Raw genomic sequence first — 23,714 nt, 5'->3', positions numbered from 1 at the left:
ATCATGGGTCACCGCATCAGACTCCGGCTCCCTTCAAGCCCGTTGGATGGTAATTAAGGTTGCTAATGAGAATCACAGGCTAACAAAGGCGGAGTTAATGAGCAGGGCATCGCTCTGCGGCGTGCTGCGTTCGCTCGCCGCCTGCTTCTCCTCAGCAGGACAGCACCTTTCAGACGGCATTCTGGGAGATGAAAAGCTGTGTGTGATCTGGGAGGTGGGGCGGAGGGGGGGGGGGGGCGTAGCCACGGAGATCAAAGAGGAGATTGTCTTCTCCCTCCTCCGTCCATCGGTGAAACTTCTCTTGGAGGTTTTAACCAAAGACAGCACAGATTTGAAGGATTTTGTGATGAACATATCTGAATGTTCAGCCTTCCTAACAGTGGTGGTTTATTCCTGACATTGGGGGGGTTGAACCACTCGACTCGCCTGTTTGCTGACTGGTTAGGTGGTGTGTGGGTGTGTGGTGTGTGTGGTGTGTTTGTGAGGACCCCCCTCGGCTGTAAACAAACACACCCACATTTGTCCTCCTTGAGCGACACTTATTAACTTTAAGCTTGTGCTGATCCACCCACAGACAAGACTCTTTTAGATTTGAGTCATCCTGTAATTTAATCAGCTCAAAAATCCAAAGGCGAGGATCCGTTAAACCCTGCAGCTGAAACGCCGACCTGTCGGACAGATGCAGGCGCCCCTTCATTAGCGTCGCTAACTGAATATACAGTTTAGACACGAACACCTGGCACGGGCGACAACAGGCACGGTTCTCCGGACGAGAGCTGGGCAAACCTTCTGAATCCAGAGAGAACTGGCTTCTGATTCCAAGACAACGAAGCCCCGTCCGTCCGCCCGTCCGCCCGTCCGTCCGCCCGCCCGCCCGTCCACCCGTCTGCCCGTCCGTCCGCCCGTCCGCCCGTCCGCCCGTCCGTGGTGCTTGTGGATGAACTGTTCCTTTAAGGGTTCCTCGTGTGCTCCTCCTCTGCTGCAGAGCTGTTTGTCACCGGCTGCCTCCTCTCCGAGCGTCACGCCTCATTTCTGGGCTTGAAATGACGATTAGAGGGGGGAGGTTTAGGAGAAGGTGGAGTTGGAGCCCTCAGAGCCTCACTTTGACCTTTGACTTCAGTCTTTATTTAGGCTCTAACCACAATCTCAGGACTTTGACCACTGGAACGAGCAGCACACACTTGTTGTTAACGTCCTCACCTCTGACCTTTAAAATGATCGGAGGAGTCTGGAATGAATATTTGCCCCCCCCCCCGTGTCCTGGCCAACATCTCAAACTCCAAAGAGATGAGCGAGATGTTTGCTCCATGTCCAGAAGTCAGCAGCCAGACGTCTCTTTTCAGGCGGAGAGCCTCAGAAGATCAGAGGCTGTGATGTTCTGATCTTCTAATGACATGATTGAAAACATCTTTCACTCATTTCAGAGCAGAACAACTCCAGCTCATCTTTAATTCACCCCAGCGTTTACTCGGCTTCACATCTCCTCCCTCCTAGAAGTGGATTCCCAGGAGGGTCAACACTTCCTTGGGAAAGCCGCTGGATTCCGGCCTCCCAGTGAGGCTCTTTCATCCTCCTCTCAGAAGGATCCGGCCTTCGTTAGGATGGAGCAGATTTAACCATGTGGGCTATCAGTGAAGTCCAGGCCAGATTAGACAGCTGCAAGATTCTTCTTCTCTTGTTGCGATTCTTCAACACATCCTCTGGGGAGCGTCAACAACACTGGGCCCGATTTTACTTTGAAGATTAAAGCTGCACAGGCTTTGATGACGACTCCTCTGAGTTCAAGTGGAAAATGTTGACTAAAGTGGCACCACAGGATTTTTCCTTTTTCCAAAGTTGAAAGTTGGGCTTCGTTTCAAGGCGACTCAGAGCGGCGGCGGCGCGCAGGCGTGCAGCAGCGAGGCTACAGGTGAATCACCACTGTGATTGCTCCCACTCGGAAGCATCAGAACAACGCGGAGATTTCCCGAGCGTCCGATAGGAGGAGGAGCTCTGCCATATCTCAGTCTCCTCATTAAAAGCACATCAGCAGCGAAGCATCAATGTTTTACGAGATGGAATAAACTCCCCGTTTGATGCCGTCAGCTGACATTTCACCTCAGACTCCAGAACGTTTGACACTTGTGTTTATTCCGGCGCTCCCTTCGGAGCGCTCAGTTTAAGACCTATAGCACGATATCGTAGAGGGTATTCCAAGAATAATGCCTGGAAGACGAGGCTCCGGCTTTACGGCTTCTCCTGCCTCTCTGAAGGCTGGAATCACGTCTGCTCCGTTCCCAAGGTGCAGCAACGACATGGGAACTTCAGGAAACAGGTGTGAGAAGGGATCATTGGGACATTTACAGCCCCGAACAACAGCTGAGACCCAGTAAAGTCACGGAGAATCCATCCATCCCTGACCAGGAGGCTCAAGCTCCAGCTGAAGGACCAGGGCAGTTACCCGAGGATGGAGTTCCAAATGTTCTCTGTGGTTGTCTCCTTGTTACTATGGTTACTGCCTTGTCCTCTGTTGCTGGTGTAAAAGAGACTTCGATCAGTGGAGCCGCTTAGGAGCCGTCCGCGGACCCCTGGGGGCCCATCAGAGTTTAGCCAGGCTGCTCTCCCACCTGGCTTCTGCAGGAGGCCAGAAAGCTGAATTTCCCTGAGTGTGTGTTGGGACGGCCCCTGGTCTGGCTCCTGGTCTGGCCCCTGGTCTGGCCCCTGGTCTGGCTCCTGGTCTGGCCCCTGGCCCCACTCCGGTCCCGGTTCCGTTTCTGTAGAACACCATAGGACGCGGTTCCAGCAGAGGCTGCTGTGACCACAGTCCTGAAGGGTGTCTCCCCCCCCTCCCCGTGCACGCTCATCACCCCCCAGATTGATTGTGCCGCGGCGGCGCACTAATAGCGTCATTAGCCATGATCTGAACTCTCCTCCTGTCCTTCATTATTGAGACGGTCGTCCTGCACGCGTTTGTTTCTGGACGTAATTATCTTTGATCCTCCGTAACGATACGGTGAAACATACGGAAAGTTTCCCGTCCATCACGCGCACAACAATGCTTGTTGGAGCCCCGGTTACCACGGTAACCTGTGGCAGCTGCCTTTCTCTTTGGCACAAAATGGAACTTCTGGCAATGCAAACGGGTTCTGAGTCATGGAGGCGCCGGGTTTGATGGCAGCTCAGTGCAAATGTCACCTTCACACCTGTCCTATTTCACACGTTCGCACTCATTTTAGTTCAAAAACAACGACAAAGAAAGGAAATGAGGCTCATTATATTATATTATATCATTATAAACCTCTGACGGAGGGGTAAAGTGATTAAAACGCTGAAGGAACATCAGTGAATTCATGACAAAATAATCAAATGAGTGACTGAAACCAACATTAATTGTGACATTTAATTGACTCGCAGCGTCCACATCAAACTCCTTTAACAGACCCTCACAGGAGGCCAAAGCAACATATTCTAAAGGACGGTACGTTATTAGCACGTGTTAGCCTGGCTGTGCCCGCCCCCTGTACCGCTGATAGCTGTGGACTCTGATGACCTTTAATCTTTTAGAGCATCCAACCTGTTTCCAATTCATTTTAACCCACTGAAGAAGCCACGGTGGCGTCCCCCGAACCGGCCTTGGGCAGAAATCCTTCGCACAGACGTGTGTTTAGCAGGTCGCCATCTGAGTCCGATGCACAGATAAAAGCTGACAGGATATTGATTTCTGCACAAACTCCGTCATTTAGCCCGTTTGCATATTATCTGGCAGACTTTAGATCTCCGTACAGACACTTCTAATGGACGTTCTTTTCCATTTCCTGTGAGAGAACGGCTGAAAAGGGAAAATGGACGTGCGTGTGCAACCGTCGAGCTCACGCCATTATTAGCTTAACCTGAGCTAATGTTGTAATTGTCTTTGGATGCGTACGTACTGTTCCACATCAGTGATGACCGCCACTCATACACGCCCGCAAAAACGTCAACTTTTTAGGCAAATTAGCTTTATGCACTCTTTAAAGCCTTCTGTTGGATAAATGTGGGCCAGATGTGTTCTGATCCAAAGCAGCTGTTTCCCGGCGTTCTCAAATCAAACAAGGTTGCATTTGGATGAGCCGAGCGCTCATTCAGTCGTAAAGACGTTTTACTTTCGGATGTTTTACAGCGCTTGACTCGTAGCGCTAAATAATGAACTGACATGGTGCTAATTCTCGCGCTGCTGCTGTCGTGCACGACAGAACTCTTCAACCAGAACTGATCATCTCCCGTTGCTCCGGTACAGCGTTGACACCAGGCAACTGATCCACATTAGGCTGATGAGTATAGTCCAGAAATGATGCCTTTGGACGCAGATAGTCTGCTAACGCTAACACCAGTGCTAGCGAGAGCGGCCCAAAGAGAACAAAAACTACTCCAGCGGGTCCAAGTCCATTTGTGGACGGTTCCATGAAGCGTGACAATGGCTGTCAGACGTAACGATGATTGAATGAGTGACGGCGACACCTTCAGTCTTTTAGTGTAACGAGAGGCTACGCAGGGGTTGTTGGGTCCCCCGACTCTGCTGCGTCAGCACTTGTGAAGCTCTTTGACAGGCAGAACCGGGACCGTAGAGACGAGAGCGCTCCCTGCCTGATCCGATCCGACCGCCTGTGTTCTGCACTCAAACGGCACCGGCCTCATTACTGCGTGGTCATATTTACACGACCGGTTTACCGCAGCCGTCCTTTGATCCGCGAGGGTCTCCGGCATCAAAGCGGAGCTGCGTTGTTAGTGAGAGCGCCGGCGGCCAGACAGGGCGCGGCGTGATGGCGGCGGAAGGCTGGGCCGGCGTTATTCCCAATTAATTAGCGATTTCCCGTGTTTCAGAATTGCAAATTGCCATGTTGAACATCTGAGTTGTTATTTCCAGACGCCGCGCAGCCGAGAACCCCCCCCCCCCTTAATGCTCCGAGCTAATGACCCAACCTGGAGGAGAGCGCTCGTCTCCACACTCTCATCTCATTTTCTACCTTTCACGTCAGACAAAAACCCTCATGCCCTCATATGAACCAGCGTGAAGTGTTTTGCCAAACGTTTCACACGTGTTCGCCGATCCTGAAAGACTAAATCAAGCGAAGCGGTCGAGCGACGTCAACCCCGCGCGCTCGATTCATTTGGCGTATTGGTGTCAACGCCGCGATGGTAATCATGTTAGTTCAGGATGCGGAGCATCAGAGCCGCTGAGCAAACTAGAACTGGAGGTCTGTTCCGCAGCACGTGCGCGCTCCTCTGAGATGGAAGCACGGAGAGAGACGGCGTTAGAGCCTCGAGTGAGCGTGAAGATTCGATTGTCAGAGTGTTTACTGGCAGCGCCCAAGCCTCTTTAATTCGTCTCTGTTGGACAGAAACATAATGTTACATCAGCGTGTTCATATTATCCAGGAAGGGAGTCCGCAATCTGCGTCGCCACCACTAGGGGCTGCTCAATTCCACACGCGCAGCGATCAGCTTCCGTCTTCCCCAAGTTCTCGCCCAAAGAGCCGCTTCAGCTTCAACACTCTGCTTAAACTTGCGAGATACTTTCGGAGAACTTTTAATTAAAGGAGAATTAAAAGCCTTTGCGGAACTTCAAAAGGGCAGATCGTTGTTTCCTTTCAAACGTTGAGGGAGGTAAAGAAAGAGGAGCGCCTCTGTTCATCTGTGCAACTTCAAACAGGCGCTTAGAACAGGAAGCGCTCGGTTCAACGGGATTTTTCTGGAGCAGCGGCGGACAGACAAGACGTCGAGAAGGAAGGTAGCGCGGAGGGAGACGGCGCTGGCTCGGGATGCGTGGACGGAGCTGCGGCGCGGGAGGGGGGGGAGGAGGAGGAGGAGGAGGAGCGGTGCAGCGGGAGAGCGAGCTGCCTGAATACCGGAGAGAGAGGGGAGGGGGGAGGGAAGAGGGAGAGATCAGAGAGGGGAGAGAAGTCATTCAGAACAGGGAGACGGAGCCAGCCGGATGGAGCAGGCCAGGACACGGAGCGAGAAAAAGACTTCCCGGACGGAGGAGGGGGAGTGAGGGAGCACGTGCGCAAAGTGGAAGAGAAGAGGACGAAGCAAAGGGATCCGAGAAGAGGTCGAGGAGGAGGAGGAGGAGGAGGAAGACGAGGAGGAGGAGGAGGAGCGTGAGGGCAAGTTGATGAATTTGATTTTGGGAGAGTATTTTTAGAAGGAGCGACGCCGGAGGAATGTCGAGATCAGAGATGAAGGAGATGATCACAGGAGGCTTTATTGACCAGCACTAGTCTGCAGGATCAGTGCGTGTGTGTGTACGTGCATGTGTGCGTGCGCCCGCTGCCGTCGCGTGGTTAAAGTGAAGCGAGGACCAGTGACATCACAGCTGAGTCAAGGCATCAGAAGTGAGGCAGCAAAGTGGGGCAGACGAGCAAAGGGCACTTTTCTCTGCACTGACACGCAGCTTCAGTAGTGACACTCAAGTGGTTCCTGCCTCCGCCGGAGCCCTGGGAGCCCAACGGACCTCAGAGGAGGACCGGATCAACAGCCGCCGCTCTGCCCCTCCTCCACCACCATCATCTTAATCACCTTTTCCCTCCGTTCGTCTCCTCTCCCGTCCTCTCCTCGGCCGCCGGTGTTTTGTATTCCGTCCCTCCCCTCCCGTCCCGTCCCCGCCCCTCCCCCGTCCTCTTCCTTGGCTCTCTCCGTCTCATCCTCTCGTGTTCACTGTCACACTCACTGCGATGGATGCCGGACTCACTCATGTAGAAGCCACCTTGCTCGGAGCACATTTGCCCAGCTGATATATTTATTCCGCCCTCGCTGAGCTCGGCGGCTGCAGCGCTCCGAGCCGGCAGCAGCGGCGGCGACCAACAAGTAGCTGCTGCTGAGTGCACGGACCCTTTCAGAGCGCAAACACTTCCTCAAGGCCGCGGCTCCGCGCGCGTGCCTCCGGGGCTCCGCAGGTCCTCGGTATTCCGGAGCTCGGGACGGACCGTTCATGTGTGGACCTGAGTAGTGGATTTGTCCTGGAGCTACATGTGGGCCCCAGCCTCGGAGGCCTGGCTCGGAGATGAAGCCCTTCCCACAGCTGTAGGAGCACTGTGGGCAGCGATGGCCCTGGAGGGACGCTGTCTCCGCAGGGGGTCCCCGGCCATGATCAGGAAAAGTCGCAAGACATGTCCCACGAAGCCGTCTCTAGCTCGGGTCACGTCCACTCTGCTGTCGAGGACACGTCTGCACGGCCTGAGGTATGTTTGCCTCCCAGGTGGCTCCGTGGGCCGCAGGGCCTTCTGGCTGCTGGCCCTCTGCACCTCCCTGGGGCTGCTTTTGTCCTGGTCCTCCAACCGCCTCCTCCACTGGCTCTCCTTCCCCACATACACGCGGGTCCACACGGAGTGGGCCAAGGAACTGGCCTTCCCGGCAGTCACCATCTGCAACAACAACCCCATCCGCCTCTACAAGCTCACCAAGAGCGACCTGTACTTCGCCGGCCACTGGCTGGGCCTGCTGCTGGCCAACCGCACGGTCAGGCCCATCGTTCTGGACCTGCTCCAGGAGGACCGGCAGACCTGGTTCAAGAAGCTGTCCGATTTCAAGCTCTTTCTGCCGCCCAGGAACTTTGAGGGAACCAACTTGGAGTTTATGGACAGACTGAGCCACCAGCTGGACGACATGCTTCTCTCGTGCAAGTACAGAGGGGAACCCTGCGGCGCCCACAACTTCTCCTCCGTAAGTCTGACCTTCTGCCCACGGCCCCTGCTGACACCACATATTGCCCCATCTCGCCGTCATTTAGTGGAGCTCCACCTCTGACTTGGCTCCTTTTAACCACACAATAGCAGTTGTTTTACGCGCCGTTCTGGCTGACTGTCAAATCCGTTTTGATCGTCGTGCAAAACGATTAGCAGCCTCCGAAGGGCCATTATCAGATCCCCACCGAATGAATGTGCAAACATTATCCATATCAGAAGCACTAACGGGAGAAAAAGATGGAGAATGGCCTTTGAAGCTGAATCTTGGCTATAAACATGTCACTGTTAGCCCAGAGACGCTAGTGAGGGTGGATGGTTGTGCCCAGTCATCTTCCAGGAGGCACCTAGAACCCGTCTTCCTGTTGCTCCTCAGCTTCGTGGCCACCAGTCAACAGGTGGCTGAGGGTGACGTGAGGATATCAAGACAAAGGGCTAGAAAGAGCAACGTTATATTATCCTATAGAGCAATAAAGCTAATTCTTCACCGAGGTGAAACGGAGGCAGGATGGAGGGTCGCACACAGCTGTAAGCAGAGTTTAACCTCATAAAAACGTCCCTCTCCCAAACCGATACATCACACTGATCGTAAGCGCTCTTATGCTAATGCGCCTCTCCCAAAACAGCCTCTGTAGTTATGGTTTTCATGAGGCTGTAAGTCTTTTCCCGCCTCGCTCGCTGCATGCTCAGCATTTTTACGACCCCCTTCCCGCTCAGCCGCAACAAATCAGAACGTTGAGAACGGCGCCAACGCCGTCGCTTTGACCCAAAGTCTGGTCTCATCACGTTTGAAAGTTAGCTTTGGCTTCTGTCGCGTAGCAACCGGTTGGCGTTGCTCTTGTCAGAATTTGTTTCGGACTTTATTGGGGCGACTCGCTAATGACGTTCCAACAATGTGGACGCGAGAATTCACGTAGAGGAAGGATGTTTTTTTTCTCCCGTATTCAAGCATCTCTGGCAACAGTAAAGAACCTCTGGAACGTTCGCGTCGATACCACAGCGCCGCTTCCCATCCTCGCTGTTCCACGCAGGGACGTCTCACGTTGCTAACGGGCACTTTCGAGTTCCTGCTAATCTCATTAGCCCGCTGCTACAAGGCAGCAAAGGCTCCCCGAGGCCAATTCATTAATCCGGCATTTAAAACACTGTCAGACAAGGACCAAAAGGACGCGGCAGCCAGAATAACAGGGGACACGAGACCCGCAGGTAAATAAAAAGTCTTTTGTTTGTGAGGGAGATTGTTCCAGGAGTAAGTGGTGGAGGTCGGTGTTATAGGGTCGGAGCACAGAGGGTGCTTTCATCTGCAGGCAGGTCGGAGGGAACAGAGGAGAGCGGAGCAGCCCGAGGTTGGGAGGTGCTGCGACGACAGAAAAAAGGGGCTTTTGGTTTGGAATATAAATGGCCCGTCAACCTCGCGCGGCAGCAGAAATTCATATGCCGAGTCTGTATCGCCTTCGCAGGAACCAGTAAAGAGCTGCCAGATCAATGCGTCCGTCAGAGACGGAGCAAATGCTGCTTCCCTCCTTTCTATTAAACACTCAGCAGGTGAGCTGCTCTAACATCTCCTGCTAAACACAAGTGACTCCTTATTAAAGGCCAGCCAGCAGATACACATCTGCACCTTCTCTGTTGGAGGACCAGATAACGCCTGCAGTGAGCGATGAAGGCGTGCTGGGGAACCAGGGGAAGCTCTGGCTCCTCGGGGTGACCAACGAGCCGCTTCTCCAGAGGAATGTGAAGGCCAAACGGAAGCGGCTGCTCCGATTCCTCGGATAAATCCCAAATCATAGCGAGTGTGTGTCAGACCTCTGCGTTGATGGTTTTCCAAAAGCCGCAGTATTTCCCCACATTAGCAGCAGATTAGCTTTGAAACAGTTTGTGTTTGTTGTAACACTCAGCGTCTTCCAGCTCATTGTTTGGCTCTAATGGCCTCTTTATCACCAACGCCGGGCGGACGGAAGCGGGAGATATTTCCCCCGAGAGCCAACAGCCGCTGAGCGTTCCCGGGAACGTGACGAGGGCGTTCGCGCCGCATCGAATCGGCGAATATTTATTAATGCGACATTTGACGGGGAAGGTTCAAGAGCTCGCTTGTTTCTGGGAGATTTATGACGGCAGATATTCGTCTGTTGGATGTGCGCTGGTTCCATCGGGTCTGCGTGAGGAGAGCGGTGGAAGCGGCCGAGCCGGCTCTTTTGTGCGGGTTCTCCAGCCTCCTGCTCTCAGCAGTAATTACTCCCCACTGTTGGTCAGTCTCACGTCTCATTACTGAAGGATTGATGGTCTTTGTCAGGAATCCCTACTTTATTAGATGTCAGCCATCAGGCTGCTTTTCTTCTCACTTTTGCAGACTTTATTTTTATCCGCGCCATCTGCTTTAATTCTTCTGCTCTAATTATTTGCTGCGTTCGTCGTCTGCTCGCTCTGGTACCTGAGACGCTTCGCACTCTTCATTTCTTCAGCTTATTTTAGGAGCTCCTCTCCCAACGCTTGATCAGTGGCTGTGATCAGCCAATGCAGCTAATAATGTGCCTCTCCTTTTCTTCCCTTCTCTCTCCAGCAGGTCTGTGTAGACTCAGACCATTGAAACTATCGATCTAGCAAACGGGAGCATCAGGGCGGAGCTCCAGCTACTGCATTCTCATTAACGTGAGCGTGCACCCTGCTTAGCACCGCCGTTCCTCTCCAGGAGGAAAAGGCATGAGCACTCTCATCCGCCCTGGCAACCTCCACGACGCTCCCTCTCGTTCCGATCGGTGATACGACGCAGGGTAAACCTCCTGGTGCCTGGGATGCAGATGAAGGCGACGGCAGGTTTCATGCAGAAGGTCCTCAGGACTTTGAAAAGTTCGCTAACGTCTGCGCTTGCTGAAGTTCATGAACTTGAAGGAAACGCGGGACAAGTGGCGCGACCCCCTTGACCTTTCTCCCACGCCCACGGCTCCATCCATATTCACCACCCTGGTCCCCACCTACGGACATGTATCTGCACGTGCTAGCTGAGGTATTTAATGGTAATAGAGAGAAACATTAGCATAATGCAGCACAGAGCCAAACAAAACGCCTCCGAGAATATCTAAGCAGCACATCAACAACTGGCGCGTGTTTAATCAGGACGAGCAGCGGCGTTAAATCTAAAGTCAGGGCAGCAGGACGGCCGGCTCCACCAGGGTGGAACGTGCCCTCTGCCCAGTGCTCTGCTGCCTCACGTCTGAGCAGGCCTTGAACGCCTCCAGGTCGGGTCCCGATGGCCAAAATATCGTTTGGATTGTTGGGAAACAAAAGAAGACAAAGCAAGTTGGATCTGGGTTTCTGGGTTTGTGGGTTTCTGGTTAGCGGGAAGGTTCGGTCATGTGCGTTACTGGCAGGCACCTGATTGGACCAAAGACTTGTGGATCGGCTTCATGCTATTGGCAGCTAAATGACCATTTCATCCTTTTGTTCTGGAGAATCTGAATCTGGCGTGCGGAGCTGCCGCGGCGCCTGGATGGTGTAGATGCAGCCGATGGCAACGGTTCCTTTAGTCTCTCCTGGTTTTCTCAGGACTTTTAAAGGGAGTCGGGTTGAGGACGTATCCCCCCCCCTCCCCCCTCCCTCCCCCCAGATTACCGTTGAGATCGAGGAAACCGCCGCACAGGTGAACGTGGGCCGACTTAAATGGCGAATCTGTTGGTGCTCAGAAGACTTCAAAGGCAGGATCAAAGGATGAATCCTTTCCTCTTTCCTCTTTAAGCTGGCGCCTCTCTGATGTAGCCTGGCTCTGCTCTCAGAACGGAGGCTCACGTGGGCTTTGACCTGCGTTCCTTCTGACCTCTGACCCCCTCCGGACCGGCCGGGGTTTGTCTTGACTCTTGACGCCTGTCCTGCTCCATATTGAGGACGCACCTGCTGTCCTGGGTGTCTGTCCTGTTGTCACTGTTAAACGGGCCCCTTAATGGAGTCGAGACGCGTCCCCCGTTTTATTTTTCCATCTTGGAATTGCAGCAACGTGTGAATATTTCATCCCTCGCTGCAGGAATGCGACAGCTCTGTGTTGTCGAAGCGGCTCAGAGCTGAAGCTTGAAGTTCTGCTGGATAGGTGGGGGGGTGAAAAAGGCTCCCAGCCCAGAAAAGCAGCTGGCACCGAGGCAGGAGTACGCAGGGGCTCCCAGATTTAACCTGCTCAACATGGCGAGCGGCGGCGGCGAGCCTCCCTCAATAATGGAACGCGCTGAATGTTTCACCGGCGCCTCGCCTTCAGACCCGAAAACCCTCATGAATAATGGAAACGCAAGAAACAATTTGCGGCACTTCATTCCGCTTGCTTGACAGCACACTTTAATTTAACTTTACCGTGTCACCCATATTCTGTGCTGTGTGTGTGTGTGTGTGTGTGTGTGTGTATAAATATATAACTGAGAATCATTTCTTTTGTTTGCGTCTACAATATGCAGGTTGTAGAATATTCCGGAGCGCTAGCTGCCCTGCTAAAGTTAATTACACCTGCACTACCTGTGATGCTTATGTGGAAATGCAAGTTTCTGTCCATTCCGCTTCTTTGGAGCACTTCCTGATTAATTCTAACACCAGACGAGGCCTCCTAACGACGCTCTGCTGCTCCGCTGCTCTTAATTCTCACCGCTGAGCAGCGCGTACTTCAGACAAGTAAAGAATAGGGAGCAGAGGTGCAGGCGCGAGCATTAGCAGGATGGATGGATATGAAAATGGGTCACATTGTTGCTCAGTGGAAGCTCTCCGCTGCTGTTGTTCAACACGTGTATCGTGGGCAGGTGCCACAGCCTCATTACTTCGGCCCCCACGGTCTTTTCTTATGGGAAACGGGAAAATGGACTCCTATTAGCTCGTCTCCTGCTGCGGCGCCATATTTGTGTGGGTGAGGCAGCCATAAATACCCCCACTATCCCTGATTTTATTGTGTGATGGGTTTTTTTTCCCCCCTGCTTTTCCCGTCAGGGAAACACGAAGTCGCTGCCTCTCCTTCAATAATAGAACAAACATTTTCTGCAGTTGCGGTAAATAACTCGTTCGCCTTCGTCCAGCGCTCAGGTTTGTGCCGACTGTCAGAGCAGAGAGGTGCAGATAAAGCGCTCATTCCTGCCCCACGCTCCCCCAACAGGCTCCCGAAAAAGGATCTTAAACCCACGCCGGGCATCCGACACCGGGCGTGCCCTGGTCTTAAACAGATGCATTCTGGGTAATCCAGATGTGAACGAGTCTGCTGTAGCGGTGGAAATTAAACAGAGCGGAGGAGGATCGTTTGGAACCGCGGAGCTAGGAAGTCGTAACTTTCCTAATGGGCTTTAATTATACGCAGCCTCCTTCCTGTCAGCGGCTGACAGGTCGCTGCGCGTTTCAGAGTCAATTAAACATAAAATTACTGAGCTGAGAAACTCAATCACAAACCTGCAACGAGACTCAATTTCCACTATTGTCTTTAATTCATTCATTGTTGTCGTGACACGTGAGCTCATTTTCTGACTTTTCTCCGTTTCCCTGATTCGCTGACGTCGTGCTTCGATGAACTCGTCTTTACAAATGTAATCCGGGTGATTCAAGTCATCCAGAACCTCACTTATGCTTTACATGGGGTCCCAGACGGGCCCAGCGACAGCAGAGCCGGACCTGTAAATGTCCCACATGCTGCAGCGGTGGGCTCTAGTGCTGCCATCCCATAAATCTCCTCCTCTTCCTGAGGCCTGGAGCCGCCTCAGCTGATGGTCAGTGTTGGCTAACGGCGCCTGATGGACTTTCAGACTGTTTTACATGAATTTTTCATCCCCCTACTCAGGCAGACTTTAATATTTAGTGCATTTACATGAATTTTTCATGCAGAACCAACAATAAAATGCTTTGTTTTGCCACTGGGGACCAGTATCGCCATGAAAACGGTGCAAATGAAAGAACAATAACAACGCGGTTAAAACACAAGCTGGACCCAAACGGTGAAGTCCAATAAAGACGGAGGCAGGCGCCGTTTTTCTCCGCGCTGCTGTGCTGCCGTGACGCCCCCAGCGTGGCCCCGTTATTATTTCCAGAACTTTGTCTGAAGGCCATTTGAATCCCCGTCGCAGCGTTTCCTGGGGAACTTTGTCCCGTCCTTCCTCCGCTCCTGCCCCTCTGTCATCACCCGTCTCCTGCGGCGCCGCGACCTGCGTCTGGAACGGCGCAGCATTTGGGTCTGTTCTTCTGAAGGATGGGCCCAGAAGACTTGGTGACACGAGGGCAGGAAGAGGACACGCTCTGATGATGACAGCCTCTTGAAGGAGTGGGGGTGTGACGGCGAACCTTCCTGGAAGTCGGTCTGGATCTGCAGCGGCGCCGGCGAGTCCTGGAGGGGGGGCACGCGACCTGCTGGAGCCTCCCCCGGCGTAATGATGACGAGCATCCAGAATCGATGCTCTTCACTCAATGTTATCACGTCCGTCCACTTCCTCGTCCCGCTGGACGTTGCCCCTGGAAACGGCGAGCGAAGCAGCGGCGTTCCCGACCCTGCTCGTTTTCCCAAAACACCCCCCTGCCTGTCTGACAGGGCCGACGGGAGCGAGGGGGCGGTGTGGAGTATTTAGTCTCAGCTCCACATTCTCTCCCCGCCTCTGATAGAAATTTGTCTGGTTGGAGGATGAACGGAGGAGCCTGATCACCAGCTGACGGAAGTCGGGGGACACGCCCACAACCAGGCGAGCGAGTCTCACGGAGACGCCGGCGTACAGAAATAACATCATCGCCAGCCCGGGTTCCTCACATGGCCACAGGTGGTCCAGCTTTCATCATGGAACCAGACTTGGGGGGACGGGGGGGTTCTCCGGGTCTGGAAAGCCTCTGAGCTGCCAGCCTGGGCGTCACGGCACCAGCAACGGGTCCATTAACTTTTTTATTTTATTTTTTTTGCTGAGATAATTAGCACAGAATAAACGACACATGCAGTCGGTAATGGAGCCGCATGAAATGAGCCAACAATTAAGGGGGGTGTCAGCCGTTGTTAATAGCTTTCCCCTCATCAGAGCCGGGACACTAATTAAAGGTGTTATCTGTCATATTGAACCTTACAGGTAGCGTCGCCGCGTCTTTCTCAGGCTCCTATTACCAGCTTCTCCTTCTCATCTGTGTTCTGTCCCCTTCCGCCTGTCGGCCTGAGTCCCATCACTCATGGTCTGAGGCCCCCACCCCTCCAGCGTCTCCTTGCCCTCCCAGCAGGCCTGTGGAGAGGTGATACAGGGCGTAGAGCTTCTGGCCTCCCTCCATCCTCCCCTGACCAGACTGATGAGGGCGATGGCTAACAGATCTCTCTCTCTCTCTCTGAGTCTCTGTCTCTCGCCCACCACCACGGGCAGCCGATGGAGCTCTTGTGGGTGTATGAAGGGGGAAGGAAGTGATGCAGCGAGATACGCGTGGGTGTGTTCTGCACATTACAGCAGCCTTCTCAACGCCGTCCTTTAAACGCCGCTCTATCTCGAGATGTGCATCCACTTGCAGTGACCACGGGTGGGAGGGGGTGGGAGGGGGGTGGGCGTTCGGGGACGATTGACGTGTTAGATGTCTGTTTTATGCAGGTTCACCTCCCGTCACACACCTGAAATTTGAAACCTCGGTTTTCGTAGTAGATTTAATCAGGTTTTGTTCTTCCCACAAGGCTGAAATGGAAACTCCAACGCGTCTTTTGGTCTCATTTAGAACAAAACCAGGTTTGATCTCTCACGTTGTGGACGAGCTGGTGGACCCGAGCTAACGTGCTAATGCTCCGTGTTCCGCGTAATACCAGCACATTTGCACCATCTCATTGTCGGCAGCTTCACTTTACAATTGTCATGGAAACAGTGGACTACAGACGGAGACATTCCGGGCTTCCGCTTGGTGTCCTGGCGCAGGAAGCGGCGACGTCACGGGCAGGAAAGTGTAAAGAAGCTTTAGTGTGAGGCAGTTTCAGCACATTACCTTATAAATCTGCACGTTATTGTAGTGGAGGGGGTCCACGCCCCCCTCTCGTAGACGTGAGTGGAGGATGGAGCTCTTGATCGTAGACTTCAGCACCTCCACAGCACTAATTAGGAATAAATGGAGGGTAACTGGAAACAAATGGAGGTAATTGGTGGGTGGAGCTTATTGTGAAAACACGATTGGACGGTTGTCGTTTGTGAGATCCCATCGGGGGTGCGGCCAGAGGCGCTTCTGGAGTGGAAACAGGAAGGAGAGCGTGATGGGAGCGTCACCTGCGAGTCGGCGGCTGTCTGGCGCCCGCTCAGATGGGCCGCCGTGTCCTCTCGGACGCTTCGCAGGCCAAATACGGGGCGGCACAAATCCCGCAGATCACATTCAGCATCCGCCAGGAGTCTGAAGCCGTACGGTGATAAAACATCAGCCGTGGCAGCTGGATGAGCCCGAGCAGCGGTGCCAGCTCTGGACAGAACTTGTAAATTCTGTTTTTATACAGTGGCAGGAAGTGGGGATCCATCTTTATTTAGGTGAGTGAGCGCGCTCCTGCGCCCGGCCCACGTGCTGCCGGCTCCTAATGGGATGTGGCAGCGGCAGCCATCACGGGCTGTAACCGGCGCGGCTGCTTTTATCCTCATGCACATTCAGCACATGTCAATTTAATCATCTTGAAAGATGAGCCGGTGATTAGGATCTGATTAATGGAGCGGCTCAGTGCACATACCTGTGTCTACACGTGCAAAAGCTGCACCCTTTCAGTCAGTAATCAAACATTTGCTCTTTTTTGGACCTTGAAGAGTCCACAGATATTAAATGTGCTGAAACTATGAACCTGCTGAATTATAAATACGCTGCTGCAGAGGCAAATGAGCCAAAGCTGGAGAACACAGACCCGCGCATCCTCTGGGGGGGGGGGGGGACTTCCTGTTCAGGCACCTGCTGTTTCTGAAACTCCCATCTAATTAGACAAATGTTAAGTTGGCTCAAACGCAGCAGGAACCATAAATCTTCAGTCTGAGTCTTTTAAATAAGATGCAGAAATGTTGCCAGAGATTAAACAATTGACTTTCCTGGGCGGCGCCGCCTGCACAAACCTTTATTACCGTCCGTTTAAATCATGCGTGCGTGCCACAGAGGGCTGTTCATTCAGGAGCCGGTGGAAGGGCTCCTGAGGGCCCCCCATTAAACATGCGGAAGATCTTTGTTTTGGCCTTTCAGCAGGACGTGCCCAGAATGTCCCGCACTCCCATTTCCCTCCTTATTTACACAAGCTGCTTCAAGGTTGAGTCAATAAGCTGCAGCCGTCCGGCAGCGCTCGTTGTCATGCACGCGCCGTCATCTCATCGCCGGGATTAATCAGGGTCCTGTGGTAATTTGCAGAGTGACCACGTCCGACTTTGCAAGCTAATAAACATCAGCGGGACAGCTGGGGAAGTGGGATCCCCCCCCCACCCCCTCCCCATCCCGCGGGTCCCACTGACGCTGCGCTTATTTCCCTCCTAACCTAAATCCAGTCCACATCCGGGTTTTCTACCAGAGGAGCAGGATGTGCCCAACCTTCTTCGACCTGGTGCCGACCAGCCGTGGTCAGACAATCTTCGTTCGTTTTTCCACGGATGCCTTAAATCCTGGGTTTTCCTGCCTCTTTCCTTCTCCGGCTTCACACGTCCGGATGAAAACCGCGGCCGCTTCCCTCTTTGATCTCCCATTTGATAAGTCCCACTTTGATCCTCTCTGCCCAGAATCCTCCCCAGCCCTGACCTGTAGAGCGCTGACCTTTGCTTCCATCACAGCCCGGCCCGCAGAGCTCCGCTTCATCCGAGCAGAAAGCAGAACCATCCAGGCGGAACATTACGTTTTCCAGCCTTCGGAATGTCCTAAAAGCAGCTTTTAACTGCTCTTTTGCCTCGGCTTTGTTTTAACCGGTCCAAAATTTCCTGTTTAATAAACCTCATTAATTAAAGCGCCGCCACTCGTGGCGAAGCAAAACGGCGTTAATGTTTCTCCGATGAGAGGAAGCCTTCATCCTCCCACAGATCACAGCCGGGGAACCGGCGCCAGACGTGCAATTAAAGGTCAGGAGTGATGACACTCAGGCCGAGGAGTGGGGAGGGAGTGAAATGGGAAAAGTGAGTAGCACAGCCAACCAAAGGAGAGAGGGGAAATCAATGGGGTGTGTGTGTGTGTGTGTGTGTGTGTGTGTGTGTGTGTGTGTGTGTGTGTGTGTGTGTGTGTGTTGGGGGGACTCTGGTGGAATTTCAAACTCCTTCCCAACTCCTTTTCATCTCCATCTCTTGAGGATTTTAAGCAACAGCAGACGCAGATTAGCTCCTTAAAAAGGCTAATAGCCTGTTTTGCCCTGGATCTGAGCTTCAGCGGTCCAGCGCCAGGCCGTGGAGCCTATTGGCGAGGTGGATGGTCCGGGTCCGGATCTGGGCGTGCGGCTGCTCTGAGCTCGCCAACTCCCCCGGCGACTGGAACGTCCCTGCAGAGTCAAAATACACCCACCTCCTCCCGTTTCCCTTCATGCACCGGCGAGTGCGGCCAAATCGGACGTCACGGACTGAAGAAACCTCCAAGATGAAGCTAAAAATAGGGACTTTTGGTTGAATCCTCTGGATTTTTGGTTGTTTATCTGCTTTCATAGGAAATTCCCTCTATTTTCCTGGTTTGCTCAGTATTCCTGTTAAAGTAGCAGTTTTAGGCAGCGTCTAAATCACAGTTGATATTAGAGCCACGAATGAATGCACAGAAATGAAGAAAAATATCTCTGTTGTCGGCTAATGCTAATTTGTTTCCAGCCTGGTTTTCTCGGTGGGGGAGGTTTCTCCCTGTTAGCTCACCTGATTGGCCCATCGGTGGGGTTCAGCTGTCAATCACGATGCAATTAAAGGCAGGTTTTTGTGGGCCTGCCCTGCGTGAATGTCACCCCTGAGGGGCCTTTGAGGGGTTTAGCAGGAAATGAACTGGCTGGCTAATCTGGAGGGGGTGCGACAAAGCTGTGCTGAACCTGTCCCCAACCAGGAGATTTAAAGGCGTGATGAAGAAAAGGTGGCAACATTACCGCAATGTTGGATCATCTCTTTAGAAATGCGACTCGGGTTTAATCCCCTTTTACACCAGAGCATCTGTCGGTGCCTTAAAGTCTGTCATCTACTGTAGCCCACCACCAGGGGGCAGGCAGGTGTCATTCTCAGGTGTTTTTAGGTCCCTGCTGGCATTTACAGTCCTCATTGGCTCAGCTCAGAGACACGAACCAGCAACCAGCATTGTTTTTATTCCTGGCCGCAGGCCCTGAAGGAACAAATGGATGATAATAATAATAATATTGATTATAGAGACGCAACCCCACTGACACGGTTTACGCTGCCACAGAATCAGGCTCAGCTCGTTTCATTTCCACCTCTTTGCTGGAATCTGGAACAAATCCGCCGTCGTTTAACTTGTTTTCTGACATGTTCCCCCCTCCCGGCCTGCCAGCAGTGGGCTCCTCCCTGGTGGGCTGGAAGCTTCCGACTGCTGCTGCTCAGGGTTGGAGGGTGTGTGTGAGTGTGTGTGTGAGTGTGTGTGTGAGTGTGTGTGGATCTGTAAATGTACCGGGAGCTCCACGAGCCTCGGCCGGGTACAGTTTGTGATTTCAGGGGGTGCGACGCTCCTGTCAGAACGCGTTACATAAAGCGTGACGTTGGCTGGAGAAATGAGGTCAAAGATTTCAGATGCGCCGAGCCCGTTGTTGGGGGGGGGGGGGGTTTGGCGAGATGACAAACTTTGCTGCCGTACACTCGCTCAGCCACGATCCAGATCTGCTCGCTTTGATTTTCCTCTGTTTATGCAGGAATGTGTCAGAGCTGCAACCCCGTCACCGACTTTGTTTCTGGAGTTTTGATGTCAGCAGCTCACACAATGGAGAGGCTTTGACCTCAGCATGAGGTGAACCGGCTCGGCTTTGAACTTGGGCTCAGACGTGACCTCAGTGGTGTCCAGCGGTGTGGAGGCTATGCTAGCGACATGCTAATAAAAGCTATTCATAAAGTGTTTCAGATAAAATTGTCATTGGAAATTAGCACAATTACGCAACCGACCACTAGAGGCTGCCCTCAAAAGTCATCATCCAATTTTATCTGCTGTCTAACCGGGGGGGGGGGGGGGCGTCCATGGGCTGGGACGGCATCTGTATAGCAGCTGAAACATCCATCGTGGGCTCGAGTGCAGATTTGACATAAAAGAAACGGTTGAAACGTTTTCTGTTGATCAGCTTTTGATGGCGGCAGAATGAAGCAGATGTGTGAAGAGCAAACGATCCATCATTCCATCAGGAGGCGGACAGGAACGCCGCCAGCACATCTGTCCGAGACACCTCTGCGTGGATTCAGATGGATGAGAGTGACACGCAGATGCGTCGGCGGTGCGACGGCTCGCTAATCAAAACGATAGCGCCATCCGGGCTTCTTTGGCGGTGTTGAAGGTGGAGAATTCTGAGAGTGATGATCAGCCCAGAGTCGCAGCTCCAGAGCGACTTGTCATCGATCCCGAGGCTTTGATGTGAAGAAAACAGAGGTGGGAAAAAATATCTCCTGGCGAGAAGCTGCACCCTGGGTTCACTTTGAAGGCGCACCTCGGCATTTGAATGCGTCCGCGCACGTGTCGCGTGTGCATGCGGGCGCTCATAACGCGCAGTCGCGCCGCCTTGTGTGAGTCCTTTAGGAAAGGCGAAGGTGGCGGGAGATAACGAGCGCTCGGCCACGATGAAAGATGTGGATTAGGGTCACATTGAGCGCCCTCCTTCAGACAGTCGGGACACGTCGGGACACGTCGGGACACGTCAGGACACGTCAGGACACGTCAGGACACGTCGGGACACGTCAGGACACGTCGGGACACGTCGGGACACGTCAGGCGGGAGGCTTCCTCTGTTTTCTGAGGAAACCGTCGGCTCTACACGCCTCATCTGCTGCCGCTGAGCGTTAAACTCTCCAAGGCCGCAGCTCTGGGCACCGGTCACGCCCGTGAAGGCCGTCGTGCTCGTCCTTGGAAGACTCGATGCACAAGTTTTGCACACACATCAGGTTCTTGAGGTTTTTCTGCCTTTATTGCTACTTTGTCCCATAGCAACGGTCACTGTGGTCCTGGAGATCCCAGCGCGGAGCCTCCCGACCACTGGGAGGACTCGGCAGTCCCGGCGCCGCTGCTCCACGGCTGAGCTGCCATTGCTCCCGGGAATTTCCACATTGTAACTGCGGAGTTCATCCTTGACAGGTGCGAACCAAGGGGAGCAAAATTCCTGGAGAGTTCTATAAGATGGAATTCTGCAGCGCTGTTGTCGCTACTCCTGCTGTGTTCTGAGACCCGAGGCAGTTGTTTATGTTAGCCGGGCGGCGGGGCGGATAATCCCCGCACTCCCAGATTCCGGAAGCCTACAGTGGGTGAGGCAATCCCAACTTTTATCCACTTGACAGAGCGAGCATGCAGAGAAGGTTGCAGAGCCGTCATCAATCCCGTCTGAGCTTTTATGTTTGCCCACGGAAAACCCGAGCGCGCTGCTCCGCTGGGACGGAGCGCTGGCTGCCACGGCCCCTCCACCTCGGCCCCAAACCTTATCGCCGTCGCTCTTCGGGCAGGAATTATGCAAATAGCAGAGTCAGGTGAAGCATCAAACGGGCTTTAAGTCGCCGTTTTGTCGCAGGGGGACATTAGCATGTATGCAGAGCGTGGATTAACTATCACTCCTCTATCCTGTATTTCAGTGTTCCAAGCAGCTTTATCAGCTCCACACACTCCTGCTCCTCAATTATTAGCTCCTGTCGAGAAGATCATCAGTATTCATGAGCGGCGCGCTTGTTTTTTTCAGTACTAATATTTGGAATTTCACTGATTTCAAAACATTTTAATTTAACTGGCATATTTGCTCCATGCGGGTTTGATATCACTTTGGCTCTGCAGCCACACCTGGAGCCGTGCATCCATCATTTTTATTGGAACCGAGCTTCTGCAAGCTAATGAATCTTTCAGCCAATTCCTTACGCGAGTCGTTGCAAACACAGCGGCTCTCTGATGCCCGAAAGTCTTATTCCAGGAAGCACGCTGACCATTGCACCTCAGTGATGAAACCGCGATGTAGCGATTAGCGGCTAACGCAAAGAGCTCTGGAGTTACTCTAGATGTAGAGACCCTCTGATACCTCACATGGTACCACGTTCTTCTATTTTTACTCACTTGATGACTCTGCAGAACAGAACCGAGAATGAAGTGTAGCTCAGTCATGTCCAGTCTCATCCTGAATAACTGCAGAGCTGTCAGGTTGAAAAGGCTCTCAGATCATTGAATCAAGGGTGTTAGATTCAGGCTGGAGAAAACTCCTCATTCCTGTTGAGCAGCACTGGCATCACTTTATGCTTAATGGACCAATAGCGGAATAGATTCCGATCTATTTAATGTAAATGAGCTTTTCCAGTGGCGGTAATGATTTGGAAAAATAAAAGAAAGGAGCTTATTGGTCCTGCGAGTCACAAACCAGCGTAACAAAGCTGTTTGAGACGTTAGTGTTGAGCCTCGCTTTGCTGTAAAAGGTCCAGTTTATCCTGCAGCAACAAGGTGGTCCGGAGGAAAAAGCTCTGGTTTCGTCTCTGCCAAGTGTTTATGTTCTCAGGCTCTGAAGCTTTTAAATATAGGAACTTCCCATATATCCCAGGCATTTATTAAAACCAGAGCGTTGGGGTCACTTTAGGGGTCAGAGCAGGTCGGTGTGGGTGCGTAAACACAACATTTCCCAGCAGACATTGCACCGACGCTAAAACAAAGAGACCCAGCAGACCTGAAGGAAGAGGGACGTCTCCTCACCGGTCATCGCCCAGCTGCGTCACTAATATTTACCGTCGGGATTATTGACCGATTCCAGAAGTTCAGACGACAGCAGCAGCAAACACGGAGCTGCTGCAGGCTTTTCCATCGGCAGAGCTCTTATCGGCCCAAACTCTGCAGGCTCCGTTGATCCTGGTGGAGGTGGGCTTGTTCTGCCGTGACTTTCCCACCCTAGATGTTCATCCAGAGAGGATCCCTGCTGCAGGTGAACGGCGTGAAGCCGACCTCCTCCTGCACGCGCGAGGCGGGGGCTCGACCTTCGTGCCGTGTGAAGATCGGCGCTCTCTTCCTCCTCAGATGGATAGACGTTCACCGCTCCATCATCCCCGAGTTCCTCCGGGGTGGAAGTTTCAAGCTGGGATTGATTATCCCCGGACACTTTTACTCACAATTAATTCCGTTATTAATTAAGAGGCTCAACGTTGCCCCCCCGTGGGTGAGGCAGCGGCGTTGGGGGTAGAGCGCGAGCTTGGAGAGACGCCGTTGTTCCGAATGTCTGGACGCAGCAGGAGGCCACGTTTATGGAGTAGGAATAATATCGGAGCAGAAGCCGGAGATGCTCCGGTCTCCAGTCTCAGCGGTTCAAAGAAAATTCTTCGGGTCTGCGGCTCTGAAGTCATTAGAGTGATTTCGTCCTGATCAAGCTAGCAGGGAAACAAATCTGACTTCTGCTATCAATATTTAAAATCTCCGATGCTTTTGTCCTCAAAAACAGAGATTTCTCCTTTTTTGCGCGTTGAAAGCTTCTTTAAGAAGACCCATAATTCATCATTGACCCAGAAACGTTCTTTGCTCCTCCGCCAGCACTCGTTTATGAAATGAAACATTGACTCCAAATCTGAAGCGGGAGATTCCTTCTACATCCAGCAGCGTCAGGTCTGAGGCTCTTCCAGGAGATCTAAACACCAGCCGCTCCTGAGCTCTTACTGATCACAAAACTAACGGCAGCGCCATAAATAATGCAGGGACAGAAGTTCAACAACACCGTTCGAGCGCGACCGTCGGCGTCAAAGAAAAGAAACCAGGATATTCTAGCAGGAAAGGACACGCGGGGCTGCGCCTAGCGTGACATCATTTGCGTAACCATTCTGTCACGTTAATGCACATGTTCCCGTTGGAGGTGCAGCAGGGGACAGAGTCGTCTCCGCTCATCATGACCGGAGACAAATGTCGGGTGTGGCGCGTGCGTGGCGTGACCTTCGTTTGGAGCTGGCTGGTGGTCGTGATGGC

At 52.9% G+C, this 23,714-nt stretch overlaps 1 protein-coding gene across 2 annotated transcripts in view; it reads left to right on the top strand.

The window, feature by feature from the left end:
• The window catches only part of asic2 (acid-sensing (proton-gated) ion channel 2), a 60,856-nt gene that overhangs the window by 19,050 nt on the left and 18,092 nt on the right, over positions 1–23,714 (top strand). Inside the window, exon 1 of one of the 2 annotated variants that reach the window (XM_057014851.1) lies at positions 5,913–7,677. The exons of the other annotated variant lie outside the window; for it this stretch is intronic. Within the exon in view, the coding sequence (XP_056870831.1) occupies positions 6,985–7,677 (693 nt within the window). The 5' untranslated portion in view covers positions 5,913–6,984. Of the gene's footprint in view, positions 1–5,912; positions 7,678–23,714 lie in introns of those variants that run through there. 2 annotated transcript variants of the gene reach the window in all.

The sequence above is a fragment of the Takifugu flavidus genome, chromosome 18 (assembly GCF_003711565.1).
Source record: "Takifugu flavidus isolate HTHZ2018 chromosome 18, ASM371156v2, whole genome shotgun sequence".
NCBI classification, from domain to species: Eukaryota; Metazoa; Chordata; class Actinopteri; order Tetraodontiformes; family Tetraodontidae; genus Takifugu; species Takifugu flavidus.
This window is presented reverse-complemented; position numbering and strand designations above follow the sequence as displayed.